Source organism: Chrysoperla carnea, chromosome 4, assembly GCF_905475395.1.
Source record: "Chrysoperla carnea chromosome 4, inChrCarn1.1, whole genome shotgun sequence".
Lineage (NCBI taxonomy): Eukaryota > Metazoa > Arthropoda > Insecta > Neuroptera > Chrysopidae > Chrysoperla > Chrysoperla carnea.
Window position 1 is genome coordinate 42,869,402 of NC_058340.1, and position 20,175 is coordinate 42,889,576.

At 26.0% G+C, this 20,175-nt stretch overlaps 1 protein-coding gene across 25 annotated transcripts in view; it reads left to right on the top strand.

Annotated features, from left to right (window-relative positions):
- Window positions 1-20,175, top strand: part of LOC123299073 (longitudinals lacking protein, isoforms A/B/D/L) — a 422,122-nt gene that overhangs the window by 153,649 nt on the left and 248,298 nt on the right. The window contains exon 5 of one of the 25 annotated variants that reach the window (XM_044881232.1): window positions 17,365-17,996. The exons of 20 other annotated variants lie outside the window; for them this stretch is intronic. In XM_044881232.1, coding sequence (XP_044737167.1) covers window positions 17,365-17,981 — 617 coding nt within the window. In that variant the 3' untranslated portion in view covers window positions 17,982-17,996. Of the gene's footprint in view, window positions 1-2,434; window positions 2,725-6,057; window positions 6,396-8,384; window positions 8,684-17,364; window positions 17,997-19,909; window positions 20,158-20,175 lie in introns of those variants that run through there. 4 more of the 25 variants (XM_044881281.1, XM_044881270.1, XM_044881253.1 and 1 more) reach the window with 4 other exon arrangements.

Consider the following 20,175-nt stretch of genomic DNA (forward strand, 5'->3'; position numbering starts at 1 on the left):
AGGTTTTTGTTAATTTTATTTGTGACTTTAATTTTTGTGAAATTTCCCCCCAAAATTTATCATCTAACTTAAAATTTGTCTATTTTTCAATTTTTCAGATTCAGTATATTGGTCCCCATTTGAATTAAATTTTGTTCGACTAAATAAAATGGCTGACACAAATAATGTAAAAAATGATTATCGCAATTTTTCTTTTCATCAATTTTCATCGTCATCACCATTTTCAACGTCCGCATCATCATCAAAAGCTTCTAAATGGGGAGATTTAGTACAAGATGCAAATGGTAAATTTCCTTGTCCAACTTGCCCAAAAAGTTATAAAAATAAAAAGCATTTAATTTATCATTTAAAATATGAATGTGAAAAGGAGCCAAGTTTCTTTTGCAATTATTGTCCATTTAAGACAAAACATAAATCATCGTTGAAAACACATGAAGTGATTAAACACACAACTTTATTACATGAAAATACATTTAAAATACAATAGCATTTTTATTGGTATATTTTCATTATTTCTTTTATACAGAATGTCTCAGGAGGAATAGTTAATATTTTAGATATGTACCTACTTAGGTACTAAAAATAAACATAACATTTCCTATAAACTTATATTTTACTCTCAAACTTTGTAGAAATACAGGGTTATCTTTATTTCTGTAAAGTAAAAATATTATTTACTATTCGTGCTGAAACACACTGTATAGGTAGGTTACCAAAAATCGAAATCAAATAAATTTTTTATTAGCGAAAATCGAAGGACTGAAAATTCGTCATGAATCTTCCATTTTTTGTAATAGATGATTTCGATTTTATATCATAAACAGAGGGTTTTTATTTCGAATTTAATAACTTTGATGGCCCTCACTGCACATTTTTTAAATCATTTTTGAATGTTTTACTGCATTAACTAACTACATCTAAAATCTTGGTTTATTTTTATACTTGCATGGACCATTTCCACTCGAATTTCAATATTTTTTATCTTCATGAAATTCAGAACATAATAATTAAAAAATTAATTTAAATATCTTAAAATATTTGTAATAACTTTTCAAAATCAGTTAAATCCCCAATTTTGGTCATGGCGAAAATTATAAATTATCGATGAGATTTAAAATGCATTAAATTTTAGTATTAACTGAAAAATGGGTTAACAAAACAATAATTTTTAATTTTAGTAAATAAGTGATAACAATGTTTGTGTCCAATTATAATAAGTTTTTAATTCATTCCAAAATAAGACAAAAGCAAAAATGTATTTTTTAAACTTAATGTTTTTACTCTTTTTTAAATTAATTTGTAGCATTAAATAAAAACAAAACATTCCAAAGGAAATAAATATCCTAAAAATATATAATTAAGTAAAATAATATTGTGGACTGGGGAACTTTTGATACACTAATTTAAATAAATAATTGTGATTCCATTAAATAATAGTTAATATATATAACGAAATACCACACCTGAAATACTTATTTTAAATAATTTTTTTGTTTTTTTATATATTTGTAAGATTTTTTTAGTAAAAAATAATATTAAACTAATTTGTGTTTTTTAATTTATTTTTACAAATTTTATTTCAAATTGTGTATAAATTTTCAGTGAATTTCAGGTATAAAATTTAATAGATAATTAAAATAATAAAATATAATTGTCTTATTAGTGTATGACAACAATTTTTTTTTATTTGATCTCAAAATTTTTCTAATTTGCGTTTGTTTTCAAGAGATTTAATTTAATTTATACAAAAAAAAAAAATATTTTTTTTTATTTTATTTGAGAATGAATGCAAATTCGAAAAATTTTGAGATCAAATAAAAAAATAAAAACTTGTAGTCATACATTAATAATAAAATTATTTTTTATTATTTAAATTATTTATTATAATATTGTTTAATCTATTTCTCCGCTATTAATCCTAAAACCATGACAGAAATACATCTATGAACTGAGCGTTTGTACTTAAGGCCAAATTTTGCATCATGGTAGTTTCCTACGTGGGGGGAACAAAGCAATCTAAAATCTAATATACCTAAGAATCGAGGTGTTTGATATGAATATATTGGTTAAGATATTTACGCTTGTTTAGATTCTAAACAAAATTTGTGCTATCAGGTTTGTTGGACATCTACCGCTTCAGAGTTATTTCGTAGTTTGGTTTTCTTCTAGTGATAAACTGTCCTGCATACAAAAAATAAAATTTTTGAGACCTAAAGTGTATTTTGTCGAAGAAGATTCATTTTTTTTTTTTGAAATTTTTCAACCATCGAAATTTGTTTGTCTATTTGTCCATAAAATTATATGAAAGGCTTTTGTGTACAAGGGTAATTCGTGGCTGTTTTTACGTAGGTACAAATTTTCTAATAATATAATGTTATTAGAAATATTTTGTTAAATAGAATGTAATATTGATAACATATGTTTTTTGTTCCAGATTTAATTGATCGTTTTATGATAACAACAACCACAGACAATAATGACTCGTTCCCAAAATTCTATTGTGGACAATGTGGACGATCATACAAATTTCGACAAAACTTACAACGACATTTACGTTATGAATGTGGCAAAGAAGCATCATTCTATTGCCCGTATAATCAATGTGGTTTTAAATCTAAACAACGTTCACCATTCCTGAAACATTTACGACAAAAGCATAATATCATTGATCCATCGAGATTTTACGGATTGCAGCAGAATTATGTTTAAATATTAAACAAAATTATATTAACTTTTAAAATTATGGTGGGCTTGTGCAGTATGTAATTGTGGAACCCAAAGATTTCAGATACCTTACATATTACTTTTACGCCTTTTTTATGAATATACCTCATTATAAATGTGTTTGTTAAATTTTGTAGTTATTTCGTTTGGAAATATTGAACATGTAGGTGATGTATTCAATTATCATTTATTTTATATAAAATAAAAATATTTTGCGTTAAAAAAGATTACGTTTATACAGGGTCTCCTTTTCGCTTAGTAATATTATATTAATATTCATTTTGGAAAGAAAATTTAATACAGAGTGGAGTGGTTTTATCAGTCTACGAAATTAGTCACCAAAAAAGAATTAGCTGTTTTTAACAAAGGTTGTGTAGTTTGGAGGTAGGTAAAAATAAATCAACATGGAAATATATACTCAAGTTTTGCCAAATGTATTCATTTAGAAACATTTTTTGACTTTTAAATGATGTTGAATATCATGGTCAAATTTTGGGTTGCTAATTGGAAAATGGTGTAAAACTATACATTGCGAATAGATAATAGAACTATTATTCACTAATTATAAAGATAAAAAACGCTCCAATATGGACAATAACAGAAAATTTATAAAATTCTAATTTTTATTCCTCGACAATATCTTCTATTCTTTGAAATGTCTGTTTTGCTGTTCTCGAGTTATTGAGTAGTAAGTACTATTATTGATTACTATATTAATAAATAACTGTATATACAGAGTGGACCATTTTAGTCTTTTATAACTAAAAGCTTGTTTTGTAGTTAACCAATTAAAAAATTACTGAAACAAAAGTTATAGATTTTGATGAAGGACATCATGTTCTGACATCAGAATTCCCTAGTTCTCCGGGCTACTTTAATAGTCAATTTAGATTCTAAAAGGTAAAAGATAGAACAACCTTTTGAAGTACAAAGTTCATCTTCTTTAAAAAAAAAAAACTAACATTTTCTATTTAAAACATATGTTTGAAAATCGTTAGTTTTCGGAGGAAATGCCACTTAAAAAAAATGTTATTATTGCATTTAATCGAAAGAAAACACGCTAGCTGCAGAGAAATGCTTTAGCCAAAAGTTGTCAACGACAATAGAAGACATGGCCTAAGTGCATGAGTTTGACTTGGCATTCTAGTTTCAAGGTCATTTGATCTTGATCTTTGAATAATATTTAAAATTTTCCTGGGTCTAAAAGTTATGAAGACAGGCGAATCTTAATAGTCATTTATTGTCATTGATTACTTTTATCTAAAAATTTTAGATTAAATGCAATAATGGCACTTTTAAGTCTCATTTTCTCCGAAAGTTAACGATTTTCCAAAAAATGTTTTAAATAGAAAAAGTGTTTTTTTTTTTTGGGATCAATTTTTCAATTTAAAGTATTATTCTATCTCTTATCTTTTATAATCTAAATTGACTATTAAAGCAACCTGGAAAACCAGGACCATTCTGAAGTCAGAACATAATGTCTCCCATCTAACTTTATAACTTTTGTTGAAGTTATTTTTTGATTGGTTAACTACAAAACGAGCTAGTAGCCATAATAGGTACGTATTTTAGTGTTCTTTGTTTAATTGTATTAAATTTAATTATTCATTTGATTTCAGGTTTTCTATTAGGTTTACAAAAGACTAATTTGATTACCTCAAGGATGATGAGAACACCATCTGTACCCGTACCTGGTGAAAACTCCAGAAAAAAATTTACTTGTGAACGTTGTCACCGTGGCTATAATTATAGACATAATTTACGTCGGCATATAAAATTCGAATGTGGAAAGGAGGCATCATTTTATTGCCCGTATAATCAATGCAATTTTAAATCGAAACAACGTTCACCGTGGCTAAGACATTTACGCCTTAAACATGATATCGATCCATCGAAATTTTATGGGATGCAACATAGTTTCATTAAATATTAAAAATAATTTGGAAATTTTAATTTAATTTTGGAAAAATTGGTTACGTGTACTCTTTTATATTAGTACAAAAACGGCATAAGATCGATCTTCATCGATATAATAACCAGATGAGACATATTTTTTATGAAATTTTATTAATTTTTTATCACTCCCATTATATTTTTTTATGGAAAAGCGTTCATGGCTATTTTTAATTAAATTAATTTGAATCAACTTTTTCCATGAACGGTTGGTTTTTTTCAGCTCTAATCATTTAAATTATCGTTCTTCTGATACCATTTTCGATTGGATAACAGATCAGTGTAGATCTGTTCATACATATGAAGAGGTAAGTAAATTTAGGCAACTTTACATAGCTGTTAACCAATCAGTATTGGTATCAGAAGAAAGATAATTAATTTACGAAAATAATGGTATAGGCTTCCCTGAAAAAAGAAGCCGGTCATGGAAAAAAATTGATTAAAATTAATTTAATTAAAAATAGATATGAATAGTTTTTTAAAATCATATAATATAAATAATTCATTAAAAATTTGTCACATCTGGTTATCAGATGGATGAATAATGACCTTATACCTTCTCCTATAAGTGTTATTTGTTGTAATGTGTAATAAATAATTTTAATAAAAACTAAAGAGAAATTTTATACATAATTCTAATTGTTTTTAAGCAGATTGCCAATTAGTTGCTAGAAAATTTTAGAATCTAAAAACTTTTTGGCTACCGTTTTTTGTTAGTATATTTTCTATAGGGTCTTCCACTTTTTATAGAACCAGGATTGGTTTTACCAGGGAATAGGGATACAGAATTTAAAGGTACAAACAATATTAGCATCCTTTTAAATAAGCTTCTCAAAAAAATATCATATCAAAAAAATTATTGCATTTTTTGTGATTGATTAAAATTACAAAGCTACAACTTTTTATCAAACAATTTGCTATATTATCATTATTTTAATAATTTGGTATCTTTCAGTTTTGAAAAATCCGAAATCGTTAATATATATATCTTCCTTCGAAAATGACGAAATTTTTATTCGAAACTTTTTATATGATTATACTTCTGGTTTCTTTGAAATTAAACACTCTGTACATTCCAAAAAAAAAAAAAAAAAAAAAAAACTTAGAAATTATATCCCAAGGGAAAATGTCTGATAACTATGAGATCTTGCAATAGTGCAGTGCAATAAAACATGCATGTATATTTAGGGAAGAGGGTAAGTATTAATGGTTTTTATCGAAGTTTTTCTTCATTTTGTAATTTTTTCATTTATTTACTCAATAAATTTTTGTAAGGTATAAAACAAATTATTAGATAAATAATTCACGATTAAAAAATCGCCTTGAGAATATTTGAGTACGAATATCAAAGTTTTAACTATATTATTTGTCTTGTTGCAGGTTTTCTAGTATTTCTACAAAACAGTAGAAAGGGCTTATCTGTACAAAGATATAAAAATGACGAAAATATGTCTAATTCATTGATGATGACAGCATCTCCACCAATATCATCTGGTGGAAATCCAAGAGGAAAATTTACATGTGAACGTTGTCATCGTGAATATAATTACATGCATAATTTACGTCGTCATTTGAAATATGAATGTGGAAATGAAAAAACATTTCAATGTATGTGTTGCGTGTATAAGGCAAAACGGCGTGATGTCTTGCGTGCACATATTTTGGCAGTACATAAAGATAAAAGTTTTTTTAATACATATTAAAAATAATCGAATCAATTTTCATAGAAGCGTGCTTAGTCCTCCCGGCTACACATTATCAATTTTAAGGTCCTGAATTTTTCGTTTCCAGTTGATTACATAGACTTATAGTTCTTGGGCCCTAGAACCTGAAGGACTTGTCTAGCACTCGGCTGCAATTTTGTATATGCCTTTAATATATGGAGTTCTAATCATTTTTTATTTAGGAAAATAGGAGATCGGACAAAATTTTTTTATCACTTTAGACGAAGTATTCTCACTTCACGAATAGAAAACTAAAGTTGATTTTTTAAAATCTAGTAGGCAAGATATGAAAATTTCTAATTAAATAAAGAAGAAGATATGCACTAGTGACGTCATACGTGGGTATCGCTATAGAGATTACATATAAAACTTTGTTTTGCTAAAAGGAGATGGGCAGTCTTTGAATGATATCTTTGATTCCTTATAACTTCTTCGTTTTTTAATCAATTTTAATTTCATTTTCAAATTTTGTCATGGTAAGAAGTCTAGTGTTACATTTTTATGGGACTTTTTTTATGGGACACCATATTCTCGAAAGTTTTCTTTCACAGCAGTTGGGATATTGTAAATAATGTTTTAATGACCGTTATTTCTTAATCTTGAAAGTATTAAAAAAAATATAAATGCATATGAATAAGAAACGAAAAAACATTTTATACAGCTTACGTTAGCTCAAAAATTGCTAAAAAGGTACATAAGCTCAACATTTTAGCCGGGAAAATGATTTTTTATTTGTTAATTCTTCTTATAAGTATAACAAAATCATATATTCATTAATAGCCACATCTAGTTAGAAAAATTTTCCATTCGCCAACACAACAAGTAGTCCATTTTCTATAATTTCCCGAGTAAAAATGATTAATAAAACCATTATTAATAAAATATCATCCCAGGAAGGAGATTAATTCATATTTATCCCATATTCACCAAACTTTGGAAAATAAACTTTTTTAAAGGTGGTGGCACATGAGCTTTCAAAATGGCAATGGTTTATTTCAACGACGTGAAATTTCATCAAACGGAGGTCTTAATAATTTAACGTGCGTTATTGTAATGATCACGTAGTTTTAACTCGACCTTCATGTTTTAACGCTCGTATGACTCCGGCTACATACACTCTGTAAGAACTCATAATCATACAGAACATGATATGTGATCTCAGTATTTGAAAACCTGATAATTATCATTCGTGGCTCGATGATTACTTTAAGCGCACTGCTTTGTTTTTAGGAATTCCTATCTTTAAAAAAGTAAATTTAATAAAATGCCACGAAATATTTATTTTTGTAATTATTTATTTATTTATTAATTAACGAAAAGCAACTTATCCCAAATTTTCTTTAAATGTTAACATTCAAGAACAACTTTTCTCGTATCCATAAGTTTTAAAGAAATTCATCTAAATCGCTACAACCTTTTGATGCCTAATAATTTTTTCCTCTTTTCACCTATATAAATTTAAAAATAGTAAAAAAGTACAAAAATTATTTTAAACAATATTTAACGTTAATTTTTTTTGTATATATTTAAAGTTGTACTTAAAATATGTAATTTATTGTAAATTAATTTGAATTTAAAAAAATAAATTAAAAATATTTAACTTTTTAATTTACAGTGTATATAATTATTTATTTTTTAGTGATTTTTATTTTACACAGATATTACTGAGAATTTTCTTAAGGTAGAAAGAAAGTTATTACACATTCAAATGCTTTAAAAGAAAATGGCTAATTTTGTGTGTGGATATGATTTGAATTTTTAATTGTCTTTAGTTTTAATCAAAGCCGAATGTAAGGTTGACAAATATTATCGCTAGCATGTATTTTTTATTTTAATTAAACAAAAAATTACTTCAGTATGTTTTGTTAGTACAAATTTTATCAGTATTTAAAAAAACAAAAACCAATTTCACACGCACAAAAATATTTACGAAATCTATAAAATATATGATTTTTTTATTAACATAATTAATGTTTTTTACAGGATTCGTAGGGTGGATTCTACCCGATTACCTAAAATACGAAAATTATATAAAACGGAAAAGTACAATACCACGTTGTTTGGATTTTTCTCGATGTTTGCTACCAGATGGTCGTTATTTTTGTCCAAGCTCACCAACACGAATTTATAAAAATAAGCGTAATTTAAAGCGGCACATTAAATATGAATGTAATATTTCATTAATGTGTCATTTGTGTCAATTATTGTGTGCTGATAAAGAAGAATTGCTGACACATATGTGGGACAAACATACAGAACGTTACTGAAACCAAAATGATGTATTTTTACAAACAAAACCAAAGTTTAAAACCAATTTTATCAAAAAATTTAATTTATAGTATCTATCAATAAAAATTTATTTACTTCTATTTACTAAAAACAAACCCTCCTTAAAAATTGAATTTTTAAGTTATATATTTATTTTTCTGTTTATATTTAAGTTATCTTCTAGAGTCATTATAATATTAAGAGTGCTTTCGGCTAATTTCGTTTTACTTTCAAGAGTATTCGAGCACTCATTTCTATTGAATGTATACCATTATTTCTAAAGAAAACATTTACAAAATAGAATTTAATTAAAAGAATTAATTGTATAGGTTTAGATTATTATATTTAAAAAAATTAAATGTCTTAAAATCTTTAAATAAACAAAAAAAAAAAAAAGTTAATTTATTTTTCAAAAGGAAAGTTACGTTTCCTATTTTGTCTTTTTTTTTTTACTTAATACTAGTCAATTTTTGAGTCTTGTTTCTTGAGTACTATTTTTAAGAGTTTTAATATATTAAGTGTGGAATTTATATTATTAATTTTTTCTAAATAAGATAGTCGAGGAGGCTTAAATGGCTGTGGAAATAAACGGGGATAATTTGAATTATACGTTTTTATTGCTGATTTTTTTAAAATTTCCTTGTAATTTTCGATTTCAAAAAAATTTACAAAAGTTTTGCTAGTCAGAAAAAATTAAAAATTTATGTTGATTATTTACAAAATTTACCGGTTGCAATGGAATTTACGAATTGGACAAAGTTTCAAATAAAAAATTTATAATATAAATTTTGTTGACAAAATTTTTAAATGAAAAAAATAATCAATTTTTATTTCATTGTGTTTAATTCCAAAGTAAAAATAAAACCTTTTCGATTATCTACATCTTATCTTTAGTAAAATATTTATTTTAGAATTAAAATTTTTATTAGTATTTAAGTCTATTTAATATGGAAAAATTGACATCTGAAATGGGTGAAAGTCAAAATATGTACTATTTATTATTATAAATTATAACAGACCAAAAAATTTAATAAATAACAAAAAAAAAAATAAAAGAAAAGTAAAAAATTCATATACCTAGTGATGATGATGTTTTACAAAAAAACATCCATCAGTATATTCTAAAGGCTAATTATTGTATACCAAATAAATAATAAAAATAAATAAATAAAAATAATATATTTATTATTAATTATTATTAAATGTGTAATAAATAATACTGTCATAGTTGTTAAACAAATATTTTTTTAAGTACTATAACATTGTTTATATACAAACACATAACAAATCAATTAATTATATTCATTTTTTTCTGATACCAAAGATGAGTATTACTAATTTGATTATAGAATTTATTTTTGAATGATTTTAATTCATTTCCAAAATAGTTTATGACATTTCAATCTTACTACAATATTGACCTTTTTATTTTAAAAATGATTACCTTTTGTTTCGGACAGTTTTAACAGATTAACAGTTTTTTCATCTTTGTTCAACTTATAACTGTCTGTCCGAAACAATAGTGAATCGTAATTAAATAGAAAAGGTCTATATGTATTTTATAGTCCTGGTGCCTGTCAACATACATTGTCATTGTATTTATGTCATTGTCATACGAAAATTCATTTTCTTTAAATTTGACAGATATCTGTATTTTTTGTTATTTCATTAGGGGAAATACTTAAACGAATACTAATAAAGTTTTGTCCGATATTGGATAAAAAAATATGTTCGTCGACAGCTTTAAAATTACAATTTTCTGCAGTTTTACTGGAAAGTTACTGGAAAACGGGCATCCATTTTAATTCAACGTCAGCGAAACCTTGGGTTTGTTATTAAATTACCTTTCTTAATGGTTTAATAAAGAAACCGATAACCATCAAATTGAAGGCTAGGGAGCTATTCGAAAACTTTCCAAGTCTAATTATGCTACCCAACAATCTGAGGATGTATTTACCAATAACAGAATATGTTGATGGGCACCCAGACTATTATATTTCAATGTCACTTTCTGTCTTATTACACTTTATTAACACTTTATTTATTTTTTATTTACACCTAGTGTACACCAACTAAAAGATACCAATGGAGTATTTTAGATTCATTTTTCAGTTTTAAAATAAAAAAATACAGGGTAGTACTTTCAGTTCTATTAAATTTCGACAAAAATAATTTATTTTATCATTTTATATTAATTTATTTTATTCCGGGAATAAGTTTAAAGACTATCTGTATTTGGAAGTATCTTTTTGAGAATTTTATCGAATGGGATAACACAATATTACAACAGTGGTGATATATTGTACTTATGAAAATATATTTTTTGTTCAAAATTAATGCCTTGTTGCAAAATCAATTAAAAGGAAACACCGTTTGCTTAATCATTCGAAAATAAAATTTATAATTCTAGTTATTTTATTATTTATAGTGAATATTGTACTTAATTAAAATTCACTTTAAAAGTGAATTTATGTAAAGAAAAATTTGATTGAAATAAATTAATGTCTGATTTATGTTTTTTTTCACTTTTTTTGTCTCTCGAAAAATTATCGAAGAAAGTTTTTGAAAACATACAAGTTGGATAAGTATAAATTTTCATTTGGTAGTAAATTAAACCTTTTTTTAGGTATATGTATTTATTTGTCATATTTGTAAATTGCCATGTTTTCATGCATGCGCATAACTATTTTTTATTTATTTTGTAGTGAAAATATTTTAAATTTTTTTAGTGGTAGAATTTGTTTTATTTTCAAAAGCATGAAGACAATCTATTTGTTTATTTTGTTTTTATTTAAATTAAGGTATGTAGTCAATTTTTTACGTAGAAAATTGAGCGTTAAATAAAACATTTTGTAGTAGGTAGCGTTATTTTTGTGCATGTTATTAACCAAGTATGTATGATTTTATTTTCAGACGAACCAACTGTAATTTTAATCGGTGATGAAATCAAAGCATTTCCTGCATCATTTTTGGCAATACAAGATAATTCACCACCAGACGATGAAGAAGATACGAAAAAAAATAAAAATATTATTTATGATAAATCTGGATTAATTATTGAACATCGACCAATGCCAACATCTGTTGATCGTGATAATATGCAACAGCAACGTTATCAAATTCCAAAATTTGAGCATAATTACAAATATGACAATTATAAATACGAATCATCGCAACGTAGTGCTGAATATTACAATCCATCGTCAGGCATGTTACATGTACCGTTAAGTAATCATGTTGGTTATGATTATCGTCCCGTTTTAAATAATGGACGTACTAATAACATATTATGGAATAAATCAAATATTAACACAGACCCAAATAATGTAATACGTAGTTTTAAGTGTCCACGTTGTGATCGTTCATATAAAAATAAACGCCATTTACAACGTCATGTTAAGTATATTTGTGGTAAAGAGCCACAATTTAAATGTATTTATTGTCGAGCAAGATTTGCTCATAATTATTCATTAAAGGTTCATATCAAATCAAAACATAGTTATATGGTTCTTCATTAATTTCAAAAATCGTTCAAAATTGTTTGTATCAAAGAGGATTCATTTTCTATAATTTTGAATTTTTTTTGTATGCAGTTGTCTCAAGAAATGATCTTTATAGAGAAAAAAAAGAAAAAGTTATTTGCAATATTTTATCTTCGATGCATCATTAACGAAATAGTATTTAGTTAAAGATGGCATTTTTAAGAATACCTAGGTTAGTCAAATTAAAATTTTTTAAAATTAAAAGTTTTATTGAAATTTACCAAAAAAGTTGAGAATTTTCTCTAATATTACAATTGGATATTCAGGTATAGAGCAGGCGCTAGATAGAGTTAAATGTGAAAAAGGGAGGAACGTATTTTGTTAATTGATTATTATTCGGAAAAGCTGATAGGTATTAATATTCCAGTTATTGCCAGATACCCTATTGGTCTAACTTTTTATATCCCCCCCCCCTCCACAGAAACAGTTAAACATCAACTTTTTGAACCAAATAAAAGTACCCGAAATTTTTTGGATAATTTTACTTAAAAAGTCTTTATAATTTTTTCCTAAAGTTTACCGTTTTTGAGCTATTAACAGTTTAATGTTTGGAAAAATTCCAGAAATATTCCAGTCGGTCCTCTTCTTTGCACACTAAACTCACATAATTTTTTGACGAAAGTTTTCAAATTTTTGTATTTTAGATCATTGAACGTAATGCTAAGAGAATAAATTTAGTTAATCAAGTCTTGTTTCGTTAATGATACATTGGATTAGAATCTTTATTCTCCTCAATGTAATTTATTTAAAATGTTCAATTTTTTTCACCCCCAAATTATTTTGAACTTGATTGTGATAAAATAGAACATAAATAGATTAAGTCATCTTAATTGTTTATTTTTATATTTTTTCGTATTTATAAAAAAACAAATTAGTTCCTTTTTTCCCATTATAATAAATTGAATAGAGACTGAGTGTGATTACTTTTTTTCGAATATCTCACTGAAATCTAACTACATCGGCTCTAGATTAATGTAGAAAGTTCCTGATTGGTAAGTAAACACAAAAGACTTCTTTTTTACGGCGATATTCTGCTTCTAATATATCAAGCAGTATAATTTGTCAGTGAGATTTTCAATATTATTCCAATTAAAAATAATCAAATATTAAAAAAAAAAAAAATTATAATTTTGATATTTTTTGTGTTTTTCGCTTAGGCTAATGATTTAATTCTAATTTAATTTTTTTCAAGTAAATATTTATTATAATTTATTTATGAAATTTAAAGTTACCAAACTCCACTTTATTTAGATTTTAAGGACGCATATTTTGTATTAATAAAAAACTAAAACACAAAAAAAAATATTCTAGTAAGTTAAAAATTTGATGTTGTAACAAAAAAAAAAAAAATATTGCATGAAAAATTAAAAAGAAAAAAAAACCTACCTCCTAAAAATTTTAATCCTTATAAATTGTGTGAAATTTTTTTCGGAAAAATCTGTAATCAATGTAAAAGAGAATTGAATAAAATATTTAAAAATCTATTTTTATTTTTTGTATATTTCTAGACAAAAATTCATTCACAAAATGCAAAATGTTAAGACAAAAAAGTTGCTCCAAAAGTTTAAAAAGCATAATTTCTTGGTAAAATAACATGAATTAAATTTTGCTTGAAGAAAAATTTTTGCTTCCAAAACGTTTCAAAAAAAAAATATTATAAAATTTCTTTCATTTTAAATAATTTTTTATTTTATTTTCTCCATTTCTTGTATATTTTCTTTCTGTTTTATTTTCAATTTTGTACAAAAATGTATATAAAAGAAAAAATAATCATTTTTTTCAAAATTTTTTTAGTTCATTTTTCACATAAATTTTATGTTTTACTTTGTTTTAGGCTTAAACCAACGTAATATTGATGTGGAATGTTACCGAACATTATTTGGATACAGATGTCCAAATTGTGCTCGTACAATGAAAGCTCCACGACGATTACGATACCATTTACGTAAGGAATGTGGTGTATACTATACATGTCCAGGATGTTTTGGACGATTTTCATCAAAACATTATGTGGATATACATACACAAAGACATTGTGCTCATATTAAAAAATTACAAGTTATCAATTCCGAATAATTTTCGTTATATTTTTCAGTTTTATTTTTGTTGGTGATGGAACATTTTTTAATACTTATTTATATATTTTTATATTGGTTTGAATGATTTGTTATAATTTATTTGAGTGCATGATTTTTATGTTTGGATCGGTATGACGTAAATGAGCTCTCTTTTGTTTCCTTTAATGGATGTTCGTATCCACAAAATGGGAAATAAAGTTTGTTGTATTTTTTTAATTGTTATAAAATAATAGACCGGGGGACAGGAATAATACTTTGATAAATGATTAATACATACCTGAAACTTCATGATTGGTTTCCTTTTGGCAAGTTTACCAAACTTATCTCTGCAGCAAAATAATGGCATATTTAAGCTATCGATCTGAAAAGACGCGGTATGTAATTAATCGGACACCATAACCACTGGGTAAAATTAATAGTTAATAAACAATTAATCTATAATTAATTACGGCAAGCTCATCGGTGCAGTATTCTTGTCGGACAACATATTTTCTTGTTTAATAATTATTAATATTATCAAGGGTCCGACAAATTTTCTGCATCGTTTTTTCAGATCGATAGCTTAAATATGACGTTATCATGCTCATTTGAAAACAATTTCCAAAAAAGACTTATAGGGAACTTTGGTAAAATCGCTAAAAGGAAGCCATTCACGAAATTTCAAGTAAATCATTTAACAATGTATCTTTTCTGTTCCACGGTCTATACAATACAATTTTGTGATATTCTGCAGACATTCTTTTTCGAATTTTAAGTGATTCTGAGGTAATCGATGTTAAAAGGAGGTCGTTAGTAGAAAACGTATACATTATTTTAATAAAGGACCAAAATCTTGGTTTTTTTTTATTTTACTCGTACATTACCTAACTAAAAAAATTAATTTTCAGTAATTTTTTGGATACATAACGGGACCACTGCTTATATTATAAATAATATATACATTTTTACAAAATATCGTTTTCCTATTTTCTTAAATAATGTTTATACTTTTCTAAAAAAATGCGTGTCCCAAATATATTAACAATGGCATCCCTACTTACCTACATATTTAAAAAAAAAATTACAAATTACTAGGCATGAAATTCGGTTAGATTTTGTTATTTGAAATAAAAAATAGTTTTTCAAAGAAAATATGGAAAATATTATGTGATTTTATATTTTTGGAACTCGTAATTTTTATTAAGTACTAACGAATACCTATATTTTTTTAATTAAGTAAAACAATACATTTTTCGAATCAATAATATTTTAGAAGAAAATTTAGAAAATATATAATGGAAGTCGTTTGATGTGTTGAGTATTATTTTATTTATTATAGAGAAATTTTTATTTTTTTAAATATTTTATTGAGTATCAAGTTATTTTAAAAACCTATCTAAGAAGTATGACTTCAACATCGAAAATTTTCAATTCGATTTTTAAAAAATTGAATGTTTATGAACATATCTAATGTCCGAAGACTCAGTGTACTTAAAAAAATTTTTTCATAAAATTTTGTACCATATCACAATCTGTTAAGAGATATTCAATTGAAAAGAAAAACTCTCACGTAACCCTCCATTTTGTGTTGAGATTGTTAATTCGTTTGGATAATTGTAATGCGAAAATATTCAATTATCGACTGCTTTAGGCTCTTAAATTAGATTTTGAGTTTTCTATTTACAGGCTATAACTTGATTTATGTCAATAATTAATTTTTTTTATCCTAGGAAACATAACTTCCATGAGAAATTTTTTTTGTTATACTTAGTTCTGGTGATATTAGATATTCTAACCTAAAGAAAGCGCCCTGTATAGTACAAATAAAATTTTATTTTCTGTTTCGTTTTACAGAAATTTTCTTCTTTATTTGACTGGGTGAATTATTATTATTTCCATAATATTTAAATTAAAAAAAGATGTTATATTCCACCATTATACTTTTATAATGGACGAAGAGATAAAGATGTGTTCTGCTTGTGATCTGTAGTCCTTCTAATGTTGTTGCTATTATGTAAAGGAGGTGTGGGGGGAACCTTTTTGGGTACTGGCGAGTAAAATCACTGTTGCGGGGGTGGAGGATGCGAAATTGACAGTGAAAATCTGGTAATGATATGTAATATATCCGATCTTTTTCCAATATAATTTGCGTCACCTAAGAAGTGAAAATTGAAGTATTCGGACGACTAGATCCTGAGAAATTAAAAGAATCATATTTTTTATTTTAACATTTCATAAATTAGGGTGAAGGAGATACAATTTATGGACATCTCTTAATAATAATTTAAGTAATGTTATGTTTTGAGTTTTTATTGAATAATGTAATTGCCTATAGGTACATTAAGCAATATATTATGTAATAAACAAATCCTTGCTAGTCCTTATAAAATTAAATAATTAATAATATAACTCTCTCTTTCTGTGTGTTACGCAATCATTAAATCGGTTCATAAGTTTAGGCGTGATTGCGTAACACACAGACAGATTTATTTTCGCTTTTATAATATAAGTAACGACTAGTAGGGATTCATTTATTACATAATATATTGCCTTAGGTATAGGCAATTACATTATTTAATAAAAACTCCAAACGTAACATTACTTACATTATTATTAACAGATGTCCGTAAATTGTATCTCCTTCACCCTAATTTATGAAATAGCAAAACAAAAAATATGACTTTTTTAATTTATTTTTTTCACTCCTTAGGCAACATCTAGTCATCCGCCAGCTTCATTTTTCACTTCTTAGGTGACGCAAATTCGCAAATTATACTGGAAAAAGAGCGGAGAGTTACGTGAAGATTTTCACACCCTATAAATAATGAAAACAACATTGGAAGGACTACAGATCAGGAGCAGAACACGTCTCTATCTCTTAATCCATAATTCCATTATTCTGAAACATTCTCAATTTTATATGAATTAAAAATATAGTTTATAAATTATTTTAAAAAATTGAATAAATTTTTATAAATAAAAGCAGTTTTCAAATTATTGTACAATTTCCTTAGTAATTTTTTGTTTATTATTTGGTTGGTTAAATCTGATTATAAATAATCCATGGTTACTTATAAAACTTGTAATTTATTTCAGAATTACCTGTAGCGATGGTGAAAATGTCAGATTATTTAGTAAATAATTATAATTCACAAAATAAGGAATCAACGTCCACAGAAGAGAGAAATTCTGCAGAAGATCCAAAATCATCAAACGATTCAAAATCCGCAAAAATTTCGACAGCGGCATGCGGTGACCCTATACTTATTGAAGAGGATGACACTAGTAGCGACGCCTCAGATTCTTCGGTTCTTAGTGATCGAGTTGCCATGAGCAAAATGTATCAATGTTCAATGTGTCCAAAGAAATTTTTGACTAAACATAAATTATTGGAGCATACTGGCTACGACCACACAAATATTTATAATCATAAAAAAACTTCATCATCTGTCAATAATCTTTCTTATAAATTTCTAGTTAGTGACTCGTCCTCAAGTAATGATAGTAAAAAGCGAAAAATTAGTCACAATAATCGTGAAACCAAAAATCCCAACAGTAAAAATACCGCCAACGGAAAAAAGAAACTTGGCCCGGATTCGAATAAGAAATCTCTGGATCGTGTTAAAGGTGGTCAAAAAAGTCGGGATAGTAATCAAGCAACTATACGGAGAATTAAAAAACAAACACATGGAAATTTTAGAAAAACTCTTTAAGCGTTAAATTATTAATGTACTTTTTAATTTTTGTTTTCTTTTAAATTTGTATTGCCTCGAATTATTTTCCGAAGCTTTAATAGCATAATTAAATAATCGTTTCGACTCCAGAAAACCTTTTTTTGTGATTTTTTAAATGGTCACCGGGAAATGAAACAAATAACAGTACGGGAAAGTAAATTTCCCGTCTTAGACCAGAAATGTAATTTTCTCGTACGTTTTCTTCATATTTAATTATTAATTTGTTATAATTATTGTATTGTGCATTTCGTAGGAAACGCACTTACCCAGAATCCTATGGTTGCTGGCATGTATTGCTTCTATAGTCGTTCGGGAATGTATTTTTTTCTTACTAAATATACAAACTGCTATTATACCTTGGGTGTTAACCAATAATTTTAAGATTTTTTTTTTAAAGAAAAAGATATTTTATATTAGAATTGGAAAATTAATCAGAATCTCAACAGAGACTAAAATTTTGCTTAAATTCAAGAGCTTGTGAATATTTTAGATTTTGTTGCAAAATCTTTGAAGGTAAATATTTTTCGAAACCGTGAAACCGAAAAAAATATTACCGTGCGAGATCGCATCGTTAACATTCCCGATTTGGCGATTTGTAAGTAAAAATGTTTTTACATTTTTTCGAAAAACGTTTGAATTTTTGCTCTTTTTGAGAAAAAATTGAATCGTGGGTGATAGCCCTAGTGTGAAATATGCTGTATATTCCATCTTTTTTTTTTCAATCTTGCTCCAAAGTAATTAATAGTTTTGGAGTTTATTTTTATGATTTAATACCGGTTTTCCACTAAACGTACAAACAATAACAAAACATAAGCTCAAATAATAACTTAACTTTTCGCAAACTTTTTGAAGGCTGTCGTGTTTTGCGACAGTTGTATAATAATAATATTCAAATATGGAAATATGGGTTTTTTCAATTATTATTTTGGGTTTGTTACAGTTTTATTTCGGTTTTTCAGGTTCTATAAAACACAAATACAACTACAACTCAACTACCCGTTTAGTGGAAAACCGTCTTAATAAAATATTTTTAATTGATTTTACAATTTAAATTTTCATATTTAAATAATGTGTTGAATGTATTAAGTTTGATAAAATAAATATTGTAATTTGAAATGTTTTATTCTTTTATTTTATTGTAATTGTTCAATCTATTTTATTAAAAATTTTGGCTGACCGACGTTAGCACAGTTTGAAGAAGACAATACTTCGGGCATAAGTTTATAATTTTGTGTGCATGCGTAAACGAATTGTCTCCCAAAATTTCTAAGTTGTTACTCTAAAAAGTGTGTTTTGGTGTAATTGTCTTGGCATTATTACACAAGACAAAAATGTTTGAGTTTTTCATATAAAAATTTTTCATTTATCCGGCATATAAGCTAAAAAATGATAAAATTTGAAAAATTTCAGGTACAACATCTACACCTATATTACCGAATTTAATTAAACATGATTTATTAAAAATACAAAATGTAACAAAAGATGGTCGAATACGCCGAAGACGATGTTATGGATGCTATAATGGTATAAAAAAAACATCAGGCAATTATTATACAGCTGCATTAAAAGCGAAACAAGTTGACACACAATGCAGTGCGTGTAAAAAACCATTTTGTGTGGACTGTTTTAATAAATATCATCCTTATTAAGTTTTGATTTTTTTGTTAATTAAAAGCGAATGTAAATAAATAGATATTTATTTTAAAAAAAAATTCCGTAGTTTTTATGTTCTTTTATACCAAATTCTTGCTTTTTTTTTTGCTATATTTTTATTTTATTTTAACAATGCCAGAAAAAAACGTCAGCGCGCGGAAGTAAATTTTTTTTAAACTTTTTTTTTTCTTTTTATACGACGTAAATTTTTTTAGTTTTGCTTTTTAATTGATTTATGAAAATATATTTTGCAGGATGGGATACTTCAATAGTGAGTAATCGAAGTGAAATGCCAATATTTTTAACAACACAACGTGGTCGATTAAAAATTATGTTAGGCGGTTACTTTTATACAAAACACAATAGTTCTGTGCGAGGTACAACAACATGGCGATGTGTTAAACGTTCAACGTGTAAAGCCAGCTTTACAATGAAAAATGTAACATATCAAATTTTAAAATCTACGGGACATACTCATCTACCTTAAAACTGTTGAAATTTGAATGTTTTTATTAATTAT